We start from the raw sequence: 20833 nt of genomic DNA, 5'->3' as shown, positions 1-20833 counted from the left end.
GGAAGAAATTAAAATGCAGTCTCTCACTGTGCAAAATGTGCAGCTCCAGCACCAAAGTGCCAGCTCCTGTCACGCATGAATCATCTCATAGGAGAATAGATGATCATTTGGTTTTAATGCCCATTTAGCCTGACTCCCAACCAACATGAGATAACACAGAACACTGTCCCCTAAGGCCAATTGGGACTACAGGAGCACACCAGACTCAATTATTATATCTTATCTTACAGTAGGTGTGTGTTTCAGGGAGCGTTGGTGAGTGTGTGGATCATGGAGGCTTGTTGGGGGGCTGTTAGAAAACATACTGCATACTGTAAGGTCTTCATTTTAATGGTTAGGCTATACATGTGCCAATGTAAAAAAAAACATTGTGTATGTATTACACTAGTGACATCTTGTGGAGCAATTATGTAAAAGCAATATGTTTCCACCATCAGCCTAACAGTTTTTAAAAGAAGAGATTCAAGGTTGGTTTCAAAATACTTATAGTCAACACAATTTCTTTTCACATATCTTGTCTAAACAATGAATGAATGCTACAAGGTTGGTTTCAAAATACTTATAGTCAACACAATTTATTTTCACATATCTTGTCTAAACAATGAATGAATGCTACAACCATGTTTTCCACTTCTTCTATAATTTATAGGCTATCCAAAAGCAACATTATTTTTCAATTCAATATTACAGATCATGTCTATCCATGATCAATTTTAGAACTGATACAAGTAATAATGCCAATGTAATTACTACTGACCAAATAACAATTCATCTAAATTGAATTTATAAGCAACCTTGAAAACGACCTTAATGTTAAACGTTCAACAATATTAAGCAAACATTAATATATTAATACATCTTCCTGTTATTTCCAGTCGTCTTATAACATGTATTATTCAGAAGGTTAAACACGTCATTCAATTTTCTTTTTAAAACGCTAGACGAAACACCCACCATACGTATGCAAACGCCCAGACTTCCATAACAAGGTTTTTTGTTTAACAAAAGCATGTCCAAAGGTGCTGCAGATTGAATCAATCTAACATTATGATTAGTAGCTACTACTGTTGTGCCTGGTTGGTGTTTGGGCAGGGGCTGTAGGCTGTAATGAATGAATGACATAACGAGCGAACCAGCGTCGATGGAGGAAACTAAAGAATGAATGGCACAACAGACGTCGTGTGCCTACGTCATCTATTCCTCTGCGGAAGGATATTTACAGTTTTCTGAAGTGTAGTTCCGGAATCTGGAACTACTTTTCAGGATAGGAAGGGGAAAACGTTAAGCGTGTAAGGATACAGCGGAGAGACACGTCGCTAGCAGGTGCACAACGCAGGGCAATCACAAATACGAGGCGTATGATGGTATAGCATATGGCGTTTACAATTTTCCAACGCTAGAAAACTAGGTCGCCACAAACTATAACCTTGTGCTTTCACTGGAATAATGTCACGGTAAGCTATGCTAGCAGGCTGTTGTCCACCTTTGTATGTACCGTTAACTGTTAGCTAAAAGCAAAAGGTAGCATATTTGGCTAACAGCTGACAACTCTTAGTGAATACATTAATGTAACATTGGTCCTTGAGACTAATGTTAGTAGTTAAATCAATTCATAAACATTGTTTATTGTCGTAGTGCACGTTTTGTGTGGCATAATAACAAATACATGTAAATGTACAGTAGTAGGTCAAATGTGTTGCCATTGAAAATGTAAATATTCCTAATTGTATAGACTGCCTTTGACGTCAGCAGGGAGCGTTTGACGTAACGTCCAGCTAGCTTAATATTAAACATTTTGCTGTCTAAAGCATATCGACATAATGTTTACATACTTACATACGAGTTTGCTAAATACTTCCTTCGCAGTTGGAGTGATATATATTTTTAATCGCTTATGGCTTTATTTAACAACCGTTAGTTTTTTTTAGCATCATACCATCTTGGTGTATGGTTTAGTTTAATGTAAGTATATCTTTATGTTACACTATAGCAGGCACTGCTTTACTCTTTGATCAACCCCGAATACTGAAACCAGATGAGTCACTTGTTGCTTTATTTGATATAATGTTTTAAAGCTTAAAATTAATAATCTGTGGTTCTGTAAAGACACCTCAGCTTAAAAGGAAATTGTTTTAGAGCTGTCACTTGTTGTTATATAGGTCCTTTTCCTGCAGAATGGTTTTCCTGCATGTTAACTTCCTGGAAAGCAGTGGATTCCTTATCCATTATTTTTCTCAATCTGTGTGTGTGTGAGAGAGAGAGAGGCAGACAGAAACATACAGTCAGCAAAATAGTACAAATAACTTACTATAATCAGCCAAAATGTAATTGTTGGGCACAAGCTGGTAATTCTCTGACTTGTTAATGGTTTGGTTTGATTTTGCATGTAAAAAAGAGACATGGTTATGTAGGAGGGTGTTTTCACCCGAGGGGAAAATGACTCACCATTATTGTTGTGGTTACTCAGGAACAACTGGAGGAGGTGTTGGGAAGGGGAGGGGGTGTCGTGGGGCTGGAAACGTTAGAAATTGTCAAGCTGAAGTAAAAGGGAGACTTTTGCTGCACACACACACACATACACTTGCCCTGTCTGTTCAGCAGGATGTTACTCTTTTGTTTTACTTTCGGCAGGGTGTTAACCACTGTGCAAACACAGGTGAGAACAGCCGCTCCTCAATAATGGAAAAGATGTTGTGGTGTTCAGAGTGAAATTGTAAAACATCCTAATATAGACCAAGACATGTCCTCTAATTTTTTTTTTTAATTTTGTATTGTTTCCAGGAGTTTCATATATTCACGAAGATTCACATCATGAGATTATACATTTTTATTAACAATGGCTCAGTTTGCAGTTGCTGTTTCTTTAGTATTGTTTGTATTTGGCCATTGGGGGCATTGTTGTGAATCAATGGGCAGCGCTGCTTTCTTTGTATAGGACTTTTGACAAGAGCCCATTAATGCAGGATTGTTTAGTTTAGATGAATACTAAACATTCAATGTGTTTATGAAGATGATGATACATCAGCTGATCACATTTTTTGGTGAACATTTCTGCTATGTAACCTGTACATTTATTTATTAAAAAGGATTAAGGATGTACTGAGAAAGAGAACATTTTAAATTGTACTTAATACATTTAATAGAATATCTTATTTATAAGAAGAAAACTATTTTATGTACATTTTGGAGCCTATATTTTTGAAGATATGTAATTGGATTGGTAACTTCGACCACAGTAACATCTGATACCCACCAAGCAACAAGCTACAAGCCATCATATTGTAAACAAAATAGTTTGATACAATTCGCATATTTGAGGATGCAAAATAAATGGCTGATTTATTTATGTTCATTTATTAATTGATTTATTAACTAGTACAAAACAATAAATCCTTATTGTCCACCCGTGTGGAAATATGTCTGCTAATCATTTAATAACTAGTAACTCGTGCTTCCCTCTGCAGCACCATTTTGCAGTTCATGGTTGATATGTGCATCAGTGTGCGGAAAGGGCTTAGTCGTGTTGGTTTTCTTGGCAGGTGATTTAAACGGTGTTCTTGTAAGAGAGTCGCTCCAAAATCCCAGAACTCCCCTGAGCTACACACAGAGCTAGCCCGAAAGTACTTGGCCATCCTCCAAACCTCAAATTGATTTCTCATCTCTCTTAAGTCCAAAATCCCTCTTCAAATGCTGCAAGCCTGCTGCTGGAATGAATCACTTTGGCATGCAGGGTGTTTGCATGCTGGTGAGCCTCGTTGCAGGTTACGCTTGTTGTGCTCTTATGTCTGCCCATGTATGTTAGTGCATGGTTTATAAGTGCTTACATTCTTAATTGTGTCCCCTTTAAACCCCCTAACTGTAATATGGGTTATGAACATGAAAACAAGATGTCATTACCTTCCAACTTCCCCTCCCCTTACTCAATAGCTTTATTGACGTAGAACTTGTATAACAAATTATTGGTAGTGAAATAGCGATTCAAACTAATTTAGAAAGCTCATTCATTGCAGGTATATTTGAGGTGCCTCCTTTCAGTTTTAATGTCTTCATATGCAGCAAATGTCTGATGCTAGAATTGTATGGAATGGTCATTCAAGCATATAATAGCCAGTGGGCCAATAGCCTGTGCTGAACATGTGAAAATGAAAAAAAAGAGCATTGACGCAGACACTTCTGTCCATTTAATTGAGTTTGTGTTTTATTTTTTAGACCAAATGGGGATCTAAGAAGACTAGCACAGTTGTGATTCATAAAGGAAAAACTGTTGACTAAATGGAAAAAATGAAAATGAAATGATGAGTAGTCTCACTGAATGGTTGTTAATCTTTGCCCAAGGACTTGTACCGGTATAAAAATAGATCGAGAACACACACAGAGTTAAGTAAAGTAACTAGCCTCTGGTTAGTACAGCAGTCATATGGCCATGAGAAAACAAAGTCCCTCCTTCTCTCTTTTGATTACATTACATTGCATTTAGCTGACGCTTTTATCCAAAGCGACTTACAATAAGTGCATTCGACCAAGAAGATACAAACTTGAAGAAAACAGTACATCAGGTTTCATAGAGCCAACACAGTGGCTTTAGATAAGCCAGTCCTTTATTAGTATATAAGTGCTTTGTTAGTCATTTTATTGCTCGAAGTGGAGTCGAAAGAGATGAGTTTTTAGTCTGCGCTGGAAGATGTGTAAGCTTTCTGCTGTCCTGATGTCAATGGGGAGCTCATTCCACCATTTTGGAGCCAGGATAGCAAACCGACGTGTTTTTGCTGATGGGAACTTTTGATATATTTTACTGTGCAGAACTTCAGAATCTCTTGCTTCAGTAAAGCCTGAAGAAGGAACAATGCTTGGATACAGGATGGTTTGACTTGAGATGGACTCAGAGGCAGGGTTTGGGATCACCTTGGAATTGAATCGCCAAACCTTTTTTTTTATTTTCTTCCTCCTCTGTCCTTTCTACAGAGTGAGCGCTATCTGCTGACCTCCTTTCACCAGAGTGACTTTGCAAATCGAGTCCATTCACTCTACTACCAACAAAATGTCAGGTAAAGAGTTTTTCTGTATCGATTTGGCGCAAAATAACATTCAATGTGAAGATGGGTTTCTGTACATGAACTTTTTTAATACACACTGACATTGAATAGTTGAAATAGCAAGAAACGTTTAAAATGTGATTTATTGTATTACATTTTTCTGTAGGAATACTTTACTTTGGATATATTGTGACGTCTCATTTGAGTTTTCTACATACTTTGCCATTCTCAAAATGCCCTTTATAGTTTTGATCACCTTTTCTTTTAAAGTACTAGTTTTTTTTAAATCTAACAATCTGTTTCTCCCTCAGGTACCTACACACCAGCCCCTGGTGGGCCCTTCTCTGCTCTCACTCCGAGCATGTGGCCCCAGGATATTTTGGCCAAGTACCATCAAGTGAGGATATGTCTTTATTTATTGTTTAATGTGCAAACCTTCACAAGAATGAGGGACACTAAAACATATTGAAAGGAGAAAAAGACAATTCTGGAATGAGAGGAGAAATTAAAGTAACAATCTGTGAGGCATCTGATAGAGGGACTGAATATTAAGACCAAAACTAGCTTTCACGGGTATTTCACAGTCACGTTTCGTTTAATCTACTAATGAACTGCATGTTCTCTTTTGTCTCTACAGAAAGACCCCTCAGAACAGCCTGAACTCCAGTATGATGAGTTTGGCTTCAGAGTGGACCCTGAAGGTAATGTTTCCACTCGCATTCACAAACTCCTTCATCTATTTTCTCCTCACTTGTAAAATTGCTAAATCCCAGTAAAACACACAATAGGAACTTTTTATATCTGAACACAGTAGCTAAATTATTTACTCAAATGCATTGCATGTGATGGCAGAGTTATGAGTGGAACTTTTGTCTTTTATGCCTGGGAGGGGAAAACGTTTTGTACCATTTTAACACTTCTTTTTGAATGGTACCAACTGAGTACATGTAATGCCTCCTATAAAGGGAGGTCTATTTTTGCCTTTGTTATTTAACCACTTATCTCTTATCAACATAACTTTCCCCTGACTCACTTCCCTCCCTATGTTTGGTTACATTAAAGGGGACCTATCATGCAAAATAAACTTTTTGTTGTCTTTTATACATAAATATGTGTCCCCGGTGTGTCAGGGAACTCACGCAGCGTCAGAAAATAAAAGCCTCTCTTTTTTCCTCCGTACCCAAATCTCTAAAAACGGGGCTACAACGGAGCTGATCCAGATTTGCGTCCGATATGACGTAATATCGGAAATGTAGGCTGGCTTTACACCCACGGCCCTATCAGAATTGCTATCAGAAACAATGCCTGACTGTTTTGGACGTAATATGGTCTGTGTTTACATTAGCATCGCTAACGCTCAGAGCTAACCTGTACTGGAGAGCGTGTGTGAAGAAGCAGGAAATAAAAAGGAACTCACCTTGTGGTATAACCGGCAAGAGAGAAAGCCTTTGAGCTCCATACTGTTTCAGCAATAATCCTTGATAATCCATGATATGGTGTTTCATCACGGCAGTATCTGCCGGTAGAATCTCCCGCATGAGCTCAGCCCCCTCCTTTCTTTTTTTTTTTTTAAAGCTTTATACCCAAAATCAGCACTTTTGAAACAGGAAGTGGAATAGAGGGATATGAGGCATGGCTAGAATGGGTGATCTGTTTGGTATTTTGAGCAAAACACTTCATAGACATGTTTTTTGTATATATCTGAGACCTATGCTATTGCCTAAAAATAGCATGATAGGTGACCTTTAAAGTTATACCTGATATTATTTTCCCATTCCTCAATTCAAGAGTTCGGCTGGGCTTTACTTTAATAATATTATGTTTATATAGAACGCTGCTCACCCCCATATATTACTCTCTCCTCACAGATGATGGGAAGCCCAGGTCCAGACTTGGCACTGAAGGTTCCCCCCAGCGTGAAGACCCCCAGCAGCGACTGCGCTGGCAAGCCCACCTAGAGTTTACCCACAACCACACTGTGGGAGACCTGACCTGGGATCTGATTGATCCTGTCCTCTCACGCTCTGAGCGGCTGCGTTCCCTGGTGCTGGGCGGTATCCCTCACAGCATGAGACCACAGGTAGGGACAGGGGCTCAGCAGGGACAACTGTTTAATTGGAAGTGCTACACATTGGGCTACTATACTACCCACATTAGCCTGTCCATTTTTGATATAAAAAAGAAATAGTTTTCACTAGAATGCTCCAGATGCCTTTGAGTATTACATGTTTGTTATCTCCAAAGTCACAAAACAGTGATGTAAAGATGCTTTGTTTGTTAGCTGTGGATGCGCCTGGCTGGAGCGCTGCAGAAGAAAAGGACCTCTGAGATCTCTTACAGAGAAATCATTAAGAACAGTTCCAATGACGACTCCAGCACTTCTAAACAGGTAAAACCACAATCTAATAACACCTGACCAAACACAAACCCATTGCAGAATTCCTACCAAGCATAGTTCTTGAGATCATGCGTACTAATTATTTAAAGTTGGAAACGGCTACTTAAATACAACCAAATAATCGTTAAAGGCATATTTAAATTAAATGTATATTTTGTATTATGTATTTAACACGTGACATGTCGTTTGTAAGACATGTTTCTTTCCTGAAATGTGATTGTTCTGTGTTCCCCTCTGTCCCTCAGATAGACAAGGACCTGTTGCGGACGATGCCAACCAACGCGTGTTTCTGTAGCATGAGCAGTGTAGGAGTGCCGAGGCTGAAGCGGGTACTGAGAGCCCTGGCCTGGCTCTACCCAGACATCGGGTACTGTCAGGGCACCGGCATGGTGAGAACACATTATACAGAAAGACTACATTACACTCGTATAATTAGACACACAGTTGTAGGAAGCACCTTCATCAAATGTTATACATTGTATCCTCGTCCTATTTTTGACTTTCTCCACCTTCACTGATACCCTTGTCGTTGTCCTGACACTTATGTGTTCACCCCCACAGGTGGTTTCCTGTCTGCTGCTCTTTCTGGAGGAGGAGGATGTTCTATGGATGATGTGTGCCCTGATCGAAGACCTCCTCCCTCCAGCCTACTTTAGCTCCACTCTGCTGGGTGTCCAAACAGACCAGAGGGTTCTCCGCCAGCTCATCGTTCAGTACCTGCCGGCCCTCGACCGTCTTCTGCAGGAGCATGACATAGGTAGGGGTTGTGGTGTTGAGTCAGAGAGGCAACATGGGCATTCAAAATGCATACTAACTACTAAAACTGCAACAGTTACTCCCATCTTTTATCCTTCTGCTGAACCTAAATTGAAAAAGCAAATTGTTTGTGAACTACATCCCATGATAGAATTGGTGTTTGGAATATAGAGCTGAGTAAAATAGAGTATAAACTGCATATAACATACAGTTTGTAATCCTTCCTTCTTTACATGCAGAGTTGTCGCTGATCACACTTCACTGGTTCCTGACCTCATTTGCCAGCGTGGTGGACATCCGTCTGCTCCTAAGGATCTGGGACTTACTCTTCTACCAGGGCTCATTGGTTCTCTTTCAGATCACACTGGGCATGCTCAAGGTCAAGGTAATTGCACTAAACTGCTTGTTTTTGTGAGTTTCTACTCTTAAATCAGTAATATTGTGCTGAGAGGTTTTCTGTCACTCAGTGTGGTCAGTAACCTACTGGATTTTCTTAAATAGAAGATGATGATAATGTTTTTTAATTATCCAAAAGTCATCTTACAGCCAAGTCTGCCAACAGACACACTTATAATGCCAGAAAACAACATCTAACACCAACTATTCTGTGTTTTTTCCTCCTAATGACAGTCTTTGTTGAATATTGATATTGTTTATTGTACTCTTCATTCTCAGGAGGAGGAGCTTGTATCATCAGAGAACTCTGCGTCCATCTTTAACACTCTGTCGGACCTGCCGAGCCAGCTGCGAGATGGGCCCGCAGTTCTCGGGGAGGCTATGAGGCTAGCAGGGTCGCTAACCCAGGAAACACTGGAAGCTCACCGGCACAAGCACCAAGCCTACATCCTCAACGAACAGGCGCAGCTCAGCAATGGAAACAACACAACATACACCACCAATCTCAACAAGGTCAGATTCAGTCTGTATGTCATATGAATAACTATTATAGAATAAACAAGCAACGTCAAGTTTGTGTCTAGCTGTACAAACTGGAGTCGCATGATCTGAGCAAATTAAGTCTATGTGTCCTTAATCTTGACTTTAAAACATTTTTTTCTAACAATCCTGTGTTTATGTGTTCAGGCGGTGAGGAGACAGTCTCTGCGCAGGAAGTCCACTCTGAGCTCCCTGCTGTTCGGGGAGGATGAAGCAGAGGCCCTGAAGTCCAAGAACATCAAGCAGACAGAGCTGGTGGCAGCCTTACGAGAGGCCATCACCCGCACTGCAGAGCACTTTCACTGTCTGGACCCTCGGCACTCCAGCGCTGTGAGTTCTCACACTGCAGCACAGGGACAGTGTGTATGTTTAATGGTTTCTCATGGAAAATGTATCAAGCAAAATAACAGGAGAATTGAAGGGGGGCCTCCCGTTATTTCCTGGCATGTTAGACTAAATGCTATTTATTTCTATCCATCACATTTCTATAACCAAACTTCTCCCATCTCTCTAGGAGCTGACTCCTGACTACTCCATGGAGAGCCATCAGCGAGACCATGAGAACTTTCTTGTAGTTTCTCGCACCAGACGGAGACGAGCTAAGGCTCTGCTGGACTTTGAGAGACACGACGACGACGAGCTGGGTTTCAGGAAGAATGACATCATCACTGTGAGTCATGCCCTGCTCGATGACTCACAGAAACCAAAAAAAAAAGCTTTCTGTGGTTTCTAACCTTTCGCTCTGAATCTGATACAGCTGTATTTTCCATCTTTCCCCTTCAGATCATTTCACAGAAAGATGAACACTGTTGGGTTGGAGAGCTAAATGGCCTAAGAGGTGTGTGGGGTTTTTTCTTAAGCATCAGCACCCTGTTGAATCGTTTTGTTTCTATATACTGTTACAGCTTATTGACATTTTCTATTGCGTTATGTAACAGGTTGGTTTCCAGCGAAGTTTGTGGAGATCCTAGATGAAAGAAGCAAAGAGGTATGGAAGCAGTTCATTATCAGCTTAATGAGAAAGGATGTTTTTATGCTTACTTTTAGGCGAGTATTTTAATGTTAACTCCTTCCTTCTGCTCACCTTCAGTGTCCTAAATATTATTATCGGAGACGCTCTTTGTGTCTGTCCCCAGTACTCTTTAGCAGGCGATGACTCTGTGACGGAGGCAGTGACGGACCTGGCCCGGGGGACACTGTGTCCGGCCCTGAAGGCCATCTTTCAGCACGGACTCAAGAAGACGTCTCTACTGGGAGGGCCATGTCATCCTTGGTTATTTGTTGAAGAGGTAGGAGATTAATATTTTCTTTTTAATATTGCAGGTGCATCAAACTCATCATGGGACTAATCCCTTCCTCTTTTCTCTCAGGCGGCCAGTAGAGAGGTAGAGAAAGACTTTAACTCTGTCTACTCCAGACTGGTGCTGTGTAAAACCTACAGGTAAAACCCTTATTTTTAAATAAACATTCAAGAGGAATGCCTCACCCAGGAAATGACAATTTGATCAATTACATAACCCCTGTTACCTTGGAAATACAATCTCTCGCTCAAAAAGCTTGGATAGAAACACAACCGGTTTAAAACCAAACAAACTTGGGATCTAACCCTTTACCTTCAGTTAGAACTAAAGTGTGCTCTGGCAAGGGCATCGGCTTTCAGTGTGTATGCCTGCAGCATAATAAGATAACGACTTGTTCTCTGCCGTATTTACCAGGTTAGACGAAGATGGGAAAGTACTCACACCAGAGGAGCTGCTGTACAGGGTGAGTGTCCTTAACTCAATGTGTCAAATCTGTAATTGGGTTTTCTTCAGCTTAATGTGCAGCTTGCCTGTAGGAATGAATGTTAGTAGAAAGTGATTGAGCGCCCTCTGTCTGCTCCTCCCAGGCGGTGCAGTCGGTCAACATGAGCCACGACAGCGCACACGCTCAGATGGATGTCAAGTTTAGGTCTCTGGTCTGCGTCGGCTTAAAGTGAGTTCTCGGGAGAACCGCAAACACACACACATACACACACATATGCATGCCTTCAAAATATGCTGTTAACACACACACACACACACATTGGGGCTGTTTGGTTCTTAACGGTTATCTTCCCCATCAGTGAGCAGGTGCTCCACCTGTGGCTGGAGGTGCTGTGCTCCAGCATGGCCGCTGTAGAGAAATGGTATCATCCATGGTCCTTCCTCCGCAGTCCTGGATGGGTACAGATCAAGTGTGAGCTCAGGTAAGAAACACCTGTTTTGATCTCAGATTAGAGCATATTTCAAGTCAAAGTTGAAAAAAAGCAAAAAAGCAGGAATGGCTAAATAGGATAAACCACTGGCAAACGTATTACTACATATCCAAAGCTTGCTTGCAATATTACAAGTACTTAAAGGTGGGGTAGGTAAGTTTGAGAAACCGGCTCGAGATCGCTAGAATTTGAAAATACACAACCGGAGAAAATCTGCCACTTCCTTATAGAGCCCCTCCTCCAACACACACGAATGCGCACACATGACCAATGAGGGCACGAGATAAGTTTGTGCCCAGATGGAAGGCTGACAGGCAGGTAGGCCATCCAGTTATTTTAGCCGGGCTGGCTAAAATGATTGGTCGTGCTTTTTACAGTACTACGGCTTCCACAGATGACATTTTTTTTTATGGATTTTTTGTCAAAGCACTTAAGATATTCATTGCTATCGGGATGTTAAGAGCATTCCATGGAATATAACAAAAAGTGTATCTCGAGCCGGTTTCACAAACTTACCTACCCCACCTTTAATACTCCACTACAGTATCTTCCACATTTACCGCACATAATCCAGCAGTTTAAACATATTAGTTTATACCCCAAAAGGACTTTAAACAACAAAAAATGAAATTGTGTAAAAACTATGGACACATTATTTGTCCAAAAAAACCAAACAATAAGCAGTCTACTGTTTTCTCCTCAGAGTACTTTCAAAGTTTGCCTTCAGCCTCTCCCAAGATTGTGAGCTACCTGAAAAGAAAGAGGTGAGCCCAACACTTTATTTTATTTCTTTGTTGTGGTCGTAAGGTACTTTATTGATTCTTTATATTTTAAATATTTATTTCAAATTCCGATTCAAATCTTTGAATATTCTTAAAAAAATCTAAATGTATTACTTTTATGTCTTTCCCAGGAGAAGGAGCAGAGACCCCTGAAGGAGGGAGTGCAGGACATGTTGGTGAAACATCATCTCTTCAGCTGGGACATCGATGGCTAGACACACACAGCAACACTCGCCTGAATCCTACTGCGTCCTCCTGTCTGTGTTTATGTGATGTCTCCTTATCTGTCACTTACAGACTGTCAATTATAATGAAGACACTGTTGTCTGCTACAGGAAGTGACTGCTTCATCTGTCACGTCACTGTTCAGCCAGTTCTGAAGCATGTGTGCATTAAAGTGCATACTTTATTTTACTTCTGTAGGAGATTGCACTACATGGTGAAAAACGATATATACTAGTAAAACACTGCAGTACAGATTAGTCTGTACCCATGAAACTGGAGCTCTCGTGTGTCCAGTACGTATAAAACTCCCTGCTTGACACTCAGCTTTCATAGCTGAGTGCAGGAGTGAGCGGTCACTCTCTTTCATTAGTTTGAAACAGCAGCGGGTCATCACCACGAGAAACCCTGGACCTTTAACACGGTATTAAATGCCACATTAACCTTTTAAATACCCAGATATTAAGACCAAAACAGAACATTCCTAAATATGGAGCTGTAAAGTTACAAATTATTTTTGAGAGGGATGTTAGTTACCTCAATTATCATGAACTCTACAAAATATTTCATTAACTACTAAATGTTGCACATGCCAAGTAAAGCCTTTTCAAATAGTTATACAAGATTATGGCTATGTGTGCTACCTTATCAGTGGTAGTGAAGTCTGCACTCGTATGACAACATGTAAATGACGCAGATAAATACTTTTTTGTGTTACAATCTATAAATAAATGTTAAATAGCCTATACAGTAATTTGTTATGTTTTTGTATATACGTGAATATATATTTTGCTTGTGACTAAATGTGCCCTTGCGAGTTAAAGCGATTTAACATGGGACTTTACGATTACCTTTAGTTCTGACTTAAAACTGCACATACATCAGGAAACAGGGACATTTTTGGGAATGTGTTTATTCAAACTGTTGAGCGTTCATGATGTTCCACTGTAAGAGGGGACTGGAGAAGAAGTATGATGTACTAATTCAAGTTGCAAAACATTTTCATTTGCATCATACAAAGGATGTTGGATTTACATGAACTGTCTCTTCCCCATGTGCAGAACATTGAATGAGCTTGTTTTTATGATCAGTCATTGTAGCTTGTGTAAAACATATTGTCAACAATTACAAATGTAATAATATTGTCTGGATCTGTAAAATATGGAACTGAGGACTGCACAGCTCTCCTTAATATTGAAGAAGACTAAGACCAATCCATCCTTATTTTTTCACTTTAACAAATCAAATCCATAGTATTACAATTGTATAATATATATTTTGCTGAAAATGGACATAGAAAAAGCCACACTGTTGAAGGTTCAGTAAAGCCTGTTTATTGATGGTCAGTTTTTTTAGAGTGTATTTCAAATGTCACAACATGTAAACAGCGACAGGCCATAACGCATGGGGTACTGGAGTAGCACTGCGAGTACTGCATGTCTTATAATCATGAGGAGTGACCGGACGATGTGCTGTATTTGTTTGTACTAACACTATTTGTATAACCTTTCTAACATGGCTGACTGACAGTGGAAGTATGATGGATTCTGCTGAATCTGAGGAGTGCAAGTGAGAGCAGAATGAAGACCATCAGAGCGAGCTTTCTGCATGTATGCCAAATAAATACCTGACAATTATAAAACGCTAACAGCTTATATTTTCAATATATCTGGAGATAAAACCCTATGTGCCCTCTGCTACATTCATTTCTGATTTGCATACATTTTGTACAATCTTTCCAATTGGAGCACAACTAAAAGCTCATTTACATAATATGCAGTATAAATAGTACATTAATTGTTTTTCATTGCAAATACACAAGGAATGCACGGAAGAGTTTCACGTATAGCTGCTCATACCGATGCTGGAACTGTTCAGGGGTTTGGCCTCCTTTCCTTGCCATTGACATCGAGCCAGAAAAATAAATTGTCAATTTCATAGAGGCATAAATTATGGGTTAAATAAAATAAAACATCCTGAGTGAGGCTTACCTCAAAAACCACACTGCTATCAATCACCCAAACTCGTTAAAGAAAAGCAAAGGCAGCTGATGATAAAATGCAGTTAGGGACACACCCCACTGTGTACCCTTTATAAACTATGACCTGGTGTCAAGAGGCAAGGAGTGATGAGACTGAGGAGTGTCTCGCTCCAAACGTCATGGTTTGTGGAATGAAGACACTAGGTGGTGGAGTGATATTATAGAGGGAGGTTTACAGGGGTTTGGGGGGGGCAATTCAGGAGCCTCCTGTTCCTGACGAGGAGGGGGCTGCTGTGGAGTTGCTGCTGTTCTGGCCTTTTCCTTTGTGCCTCTGGCCGCCCCTTCTCCTGCCACCTCCTCCAGACTTTGGCTGCAAGGGAGAGATAAGGAGAACATTCGATAAGGCACCTCCATGACCGAATATGTTATTTACTCACAACGTAACAAGATCACCCGGCTATGAACTCAACTATCTTGCTTTAGTCAAAACACAACCTCCAGTGTTCTTGTTTTAGTTTTAATCAACCTATTTCACCTTGTTCTCTTTGTTGCCCTCCTTTATCTGAGGGTCTTCATCCCCCTCTCCCTTTGGAAGCCAGCCACGCAAGCAAAGTGGGGTTGGGTGGGTTAAAAATAGTAGTGATGAAGTAATGAATGAGTGTGAGCGTGAGTGGTGGATAAGATAAAGCAAGAAAATAACCAAAAGGAAGGAGGACACAATGCAGTTAGAACAGAGCTGCAGTGTTAGGGCAAGTTTACATTAAGAGATTCACTACCTCACTAAATAGCACTTTATAAAGTGGCATGTCTCACCGATTGTGTTGCGTTTGGGCCAGCTGACTGTGATATCGTTGGAATGTCGTCCCCGGTTGCCGTGGTGCCGTCCTCTCTGCGCAGCGGTGCTTTCTTTGTGGACTGCATCTTGATTTGGGGAGGTTTGGAATTTGATGGTAAATTATTGGTAGATTGCAGCAGCTGAAAAGAGTGAGAGTCGATATAAGAGTCCGAAGAAGATAGAAAATCAGCTACTAGTGAGTTGTTTAAAAAAAAGTCGATATATTAAAAGTGTAATGTTTGTTGTTGTCTTTAAAAAATCTAATAAAAGTATTTCTGAGGAAAAAAAGTCGATATATTTGAGCCTGATGCCCCCACCAAGAGAAGATATCAGGTTGTTCATTCCATCATTGTAAAGGAGAAAAAATACACATATTATTCCTTGAATGTTCAGTTATGTGCCCTCACACTGCTTTACCTTAGTGATGGTTCCCACAGCCTTGGTGCGCCCCTCCCTGAACACCAGCCTCTGGTCGCAGTGCAGGTACTCGGGGGTCTTTATGAAGCGGAAATGGACCGAAGCCTTGTCCCCTGTCCGTAAGCAGTCTCTGTTCATAGACAAGATGGTGGCAGTCTGCCTTATGCTGCCACAGTGGACTGAGTGGAGGGTAAGGAGAAGGAAAAGAAACGTTAAAATGTTGTTTTGTATTAAAGAGTCACTTAATGGGAACTTATTGCTTAAGTGTTTCTTTGAGAGGGTGTTGAGAAATGGCCCTGTACTCCTATATAATCAAATATTATTCTTGATGACATCTTTTTAATCAAGTAATACATATTCAATGTTGGCTACTAATCTTGAAGGCAATTAAATGTTCAGTCAATAATTTAAAGCTGCTTTGGAAACCCACAGAATTGTAATTTTTCCCTCCAACTCCCTCCCTGTCCCTTCTTCCACACCATTGTTACCCACCCATGGCCTGGTATCTAGGGGATATCGTAGTGGGATGATGCAGTACCAGGATCTCAGCCTCAAACTCCCAAGTGGCTTGTGGGCAGACCTTCGGGGAAACCATCACCATACCCTTCCTGATGGTCGAACGCTTGATCTATACAAAGGGGTAAGGATTACATAAGAACCAGACAGAGGAAAAACATCAGAGGAATGTCAATTTTTCAAGACTGTTTTAATGATTTCTATAAAACATTTCTTAAGATTGCATGTTTTTTGAGCTGGAAAAGATGGAAAAAATTAAGGAAAAGAGTATACATTTGACCATTCAGGTTTTATAAAACCTTTCCCCCAAAATATAAAAAATCCACAGTTTGAACAGCCAGTTAATTAAACCAGACTTTAAAAAAATGCACTCCCAGATTTCCCCCTTACCTTTTTGAGAGCGAATGAGGCAGTCTGGCCCCCTCTGACCTCCTTCACAGGCATTCTCTTGCGGTGGATTGATTTCACAGCAATGGGGATGAAGCTGCCTAAGGGGTCCGGCCCTAGTAGCATTGTATCATTCAGTCGTATGAGTCCACGTAAAGTAGTGCCAGAAACTACTGTTCCCACTCCCTGTGATATAAAAACCGGTGTTAACATTAGAATTTGGTAAAGGTTCTCAATTGCGAGGTTTGCACCTGTAGCGTGATACTCCTCCACTATATGCTATTCACTAGGTTAAGTGATTTGTAACTTGGTAACTTACCGGTACAGAGTACGTGTCGTCTATCTGAAACTCAGCGGGCTGATCGTCTCTGTAGGACGTCCTGGAGGAGAGCAGGTTGAGAAACATCTTGAGCAGGTCCATGTTCTCCCCGCTAACATTGGAGATCTGAAAGATTGGACACATCCTGGGGAGGACAACACAAACATGTTAGAAAAGTTAACTGTTTCACTCTTACTCTGAATCTGGCCAGGATAGTCTTTGTACCTCTCTGAACTGAAGTTTGAAGCAGTGACTATTACATCATCCTTGTTCTGTACGAGGACGGGTATCTTCCTACAGCCGGGCGACTTCAGTAGCCTCTGGAGCAGCTTCAGTGTCTCTGTTAGGAGCAAAGTATCACAACAAGTTGAAGTGTTTAAAGTCGGGTACAGTACAACATTTTCATTAAAAGCTACGCCAATCGACACACACTCACTTAACTCATCCTATTGTTACATTGTGTTTTCAGATGTAAGAAAAAAACACATTTCAGAGTTATAAGAGAGACTGACCTTGCAGTATGTTGGCCGGACACATGTCTATTTTGGTTACCACTACGAACACAGGCACATTCAGGGCTAAGGCCAGGCCCAGGTGCTCTTTGGTCATCCCTACGATACCTGCATTACTGCCCACCTGGCGAGGCAGGGAGAGAGAAAAATCTTTGTCTATATTTTAATAAAAGAAATAAGCAAAAAGGGTATTTGTTGTACAATGTAGACACTGAGACATTTTACATTTGGGTAAATTATAAATCTTGTAATGGTTTCATCCAAAGTTGAAATGTTGAAACTGCTTGTGTAAAGATAGAAACAAAACATGCAGGCAGATACTTTCATGTTTTTGTAAAAATATGGCACACATTCATGATATTCAACAGCATGATAACATCATAATATGTCCTCCTTCCTGATCCCCCTTCTCACCATAAGCATGCAGAAGTCAGGCAGGTGTCCGGTCATCCCAAACACGGTGGTCTTGAGGTATTTCTCATGTCCGGCCAGGTCTATAAAGGTAATTACTTTGGAGGACTTCTCACAGATTTTAGTCCAGTCCAGGCTCCCACCATGACTATCTGGTTTGTTCACCACCTAGGGGCACACAAGTATTATTTCATTTAGAATGATAATGCTATTGAAACTTAATTTAACTCAATCAAATTAGCTATATTTCTGATGCTTAAACAACCATTCTTCCAGAAGCCCCTCTCACCTGTCCCTCCTGGTCGAAGCCCAGGATATCGTTGCCCACGCTGCTCGTCCTGCCGCTTTCCATCTCGTGTTTGTGTCTGAAGAGCTTTTGCCGGGCAAATCCCCTGCCATTGTCCAGCTCGCCATGCGTTAACACTCCCAGCAGAGTACTCTTACCAGCATCCACATTACCCACGACTGCAACCCTGAGAAAGAGAGGGACAGACATTTTAACCAATGTAGTGACAAAGAAAGGTGTTATGTCAATGGACATAATTGTAATCATGTCCCCTTTTTATTTTGATCTTTGACCACTCACCTGACCTCAAGGAAGTCCAGTTCACCCACACGCCGGCGGATCAGATAATCGCGCACCAAACCGGCAGCCTCATTTCGCTCCCGGAGCGTAATGAGATCAGCATCCACCTGCTCACACATGGAGCGAACTGTGGCTACTGAGGCCTCCATATCTTTCTCATCCAGACCCCAGTCACCCCCATCTACAACAGAGAGACACAGTAGACAGTTTAACAAGTGGACCCTATGATTTGTACAGGTTGTATAAACTGTTTCGGATTAACTGAAACTTAAAAGGTATTTTCTCACCTGAGCCCATCCCGACCACATAGATGGTCTCCCCACATCCCTCTTCCATCCTGTCCCGTAGCTGGCGAAGTAACGAGTCATACTGCTCTCCATTTGGGCTAACAAGTGCCAGCTGTAGGGTTGGTGCGTTCAAGGGAAAAGGAAACAGAGAACAAGTGGCTGTTGCTCGATGGTTGTTCGACAATAAATGTATAATCAAAGCAGATCCTTTATCCAATGAGTTGCAAAAAGTCATTCACTTTTGGTGATTGCTTAAAGTGAGATTGTTTTCATGAGAGACAGTGACAGGAATTAAAAGTCTCAGTTATGACAACTCTTATAATTACTATGTACTTTTCAGTAAAACGTAAACCAAGGGGGAATGGCCTAATCAAGAGTTGCACTACACACAAAATGCAGCTGTCTTTTTTCCCATGAAACACTCGGTTACATGTGGACACAGACAGCAATATTGACTAACTAAGTAAGTTAGGATAGTAACACAAGTAAAATCCAACAAAAGCACTGCTCATGCTACTTCAGCACAAATGTTAAGGCATGTTGAGCTGTTTATACCATGTTACAATTCAAAAGGATTGTAATTATTTTATTGCCGTATGTGAAAAATGTGCCTTCCTATTGCAGAACTGTGGTTTAATTGCTTATAAACACTCATAACATTGGATAACAGCCACAATTGAGAAAAATATAAATGTTATGCGAATGTACATTGTTTGTTTACTACTAAGAGAAACAGTACACATAAGTGTCCCTGAGACTCCTGGTTATTAATATTAAAGAATATGCAAAAACAGGCTATTGATATAAAGCTAGTTAATGGAGCATGGATCAAGGTTTCTATATTATTGTGCCAAAAGTGTGATGTCAAATTAATAATATAAAAATAAGTCAATAAAAGTATACTAGAAAACTATTCAGAGCTAGACCCAAGCAGAATAAATTGACAGGAGCCAAAGGAAGAAGGAGCTGCACCTGATGCAATCCTGAGCAATCTGCTTGAGGGTCATGTTACACCATTGTAATGTGAAATGTGACCCTTCAGGACACAAACCATAATTACTGTTGCCCTCATACAGGTCTACATCCATGTGAAACTCATTTGACAGGTCTTACTACTTAATCTAACCCTATTTATTTTCTTAGGCGTTCTTGCTGGTAAAGGTCCAGCAGGCAAGCCTGACCTTTATCTTGTTATCTTCTGTATTTCATCATCTTATGTGTTTGAATTGGGTTGACACACCACGTCAAGCCAATGTTATGGTCTGTTTGACAACAGTCTTACACGTTGCTCTGCCTTGCTTTAAACAGTAGCAGAAACAACATATATGGTTGTCTACAGACATGTTTTTGGCGGCATATGGTGCAATGAAATGTGTTTCGACTGATTAGTAATTAATGTAATGTTAGCGTTAGGTCAGGTTGCTAAGTGCCAAAGCATCAGCTGGGGCTAGCGTTAGCCACAACTAGCTACTTTATTTACCATCAGCAAAAGCAATAACATTACCCTGAGTCCAAAAAGTCAGTCGTTTATACTATAGGGTACTAAGGGTACTGAGTAATTGCAGATTGGAGCAGCATGATGTTTGGTAATAACATGGTAGTTCATGCAATAAACACATCATTTGTTTCATTCATTCATTTACCAGGAGCCGCTAACGTTAGCCTTGCACCGCTCCTATGACAGCCAGGGCCTACCTTGTTGGTGAAGTCAACAGGACGGTCCTCGGGCTCGCCATTGAACATGTCCCCGTCATCGAAGCACTCATCCCCGGCGTCGTCCTCGCATCCTCCCCGGTCCGGAGCAAATATGCTCGCAGGGACCAAAGCATCAGCCAACGCTATGGCGCATGGGGTTAAACCTGGCTCATGAGCCGCTGCTATTGATGCCATCGTATGCCAGCGTTGCAGAGATAAATGTCAACCTGTTCCAATTGTTGTGATGACTGCTGGCATCAAATACGCATAGAAGCAATGCAAGACCCCGCAAGCTCCACAAGCTACAGCCACAACACAGATAAGGTCAGTCAAACTGTATCTCCTCACTTTAGCCACCCTCTGCTTATTTATATGTTTTTAGTCCGCATTCAAGCCATTTAAAAATAAAATATCCACCAGCACCTTATCAATATTCATGAGGGAGGTGTGTGTACAGGCCTTTTTATTTCTTATCACCAATAGTAGTAAAGTAAATATGAATATGTTAGCAGTGTGCCAATAGC

The 20833-nt window shown here is 40.8% G+C and overlaps 2 protein-coding genes across 3 annotated transcripts; one reads left to right on the top strand and one right to left on the bottom strand.

Moving 5' to 3' along the window:
• Positions 1–1292: 1292 nt before the first annotated feature.
• On the top strand, positions 1293–14008 carry sgsm3 (small G protein signaling modulator 3). The gene is made up of 21 exons (XM_034143362.1): positions 1293–1454; positions 4963–5045; positions 5345–5430; positions 5671–5734; positions 6902–7113; positions 7315–7422; positions 7677–7820; positions 7993–8188; positions 8427–8572; positions 8863–9096; positions 9271–9453; positions 9638–9793; positions 9907–9961; positions 10062–10111; positions 10260–10412; positions 10494–10564; positions 10839–10887; positions 11012–11097; positions 11228–11350; positions 12063–12123; positions 12273–14008. The coding sequence occupies exons 2-21, from the start codon at positions 5039–5041 to the stop codon at positions 12354–12356; spliced, it is 2268 nt and encodes a 755-aa protein (XP_033999253.1). The 5' UTR covers positions 1293–1454; positions 4963–5038; the 3' UTR covers positions 12357–14008.
• gtpbp1 (GTP binding protein 1) lies at positions 13675–20682 on the bottom strand. 2 transcript variants are annotated; one of them, XM_034143363.1, is made up of 13 exons: positions 20310–20682; positions 18615–18726; positions 18328–18508; positions 18031–18214; positions 17745–17909; positions 17331–17454; positions 17044–17158; positions 16819–16963; positions 16503–16685; positions 16089–16224; positions 15597–15775; positions 15158–15319; positions 13675–14714 (listed from the first exon to the last, which is right to left on the bottom strand). In XM_034143363.1, the coding sequence occupies exons 1-13, from the start codon at positions 20502–20504 to the stop codon at positions 14601–14603; spliced, it is 1995 nt and encodes a 664-aa protein (XP_033999254.1). In that variant the 5' UTR covers positions 20505–20682; the 3' UTR covers positions 13675–14600. The 2 variants fall into 2 exon arrangements, with proteins under 2 accessions (XP_033999254.1, XP_033999255.1); XM_034143364.1 differs by having other exon boundaries at positions 15158–15265.
• Positions 20683–20833: the final 151 nt, after the last annotated feature.

Source organism: Trematomus bernacchii, unplaced genomic scaffold (genome assembly GCF_902827165.1).
Source record: "Trematomus bernacchii unplaced genomic scaffold, fTreBer1.1, whole genome shotgun sequence".
Taxonomy (NCBI): domain Eukaryota; kingdom Metazoa; phylum Chordata; class Actinopteri; order Perciformes; family Nototheniidae; genus Trematomus; species Trematomus bernacchii.
The sequence above is the reverse complement of the archived record's forward strand: the minus strand, read 5'-3'. Positions and strand labels throughout refer to the sequence as shown.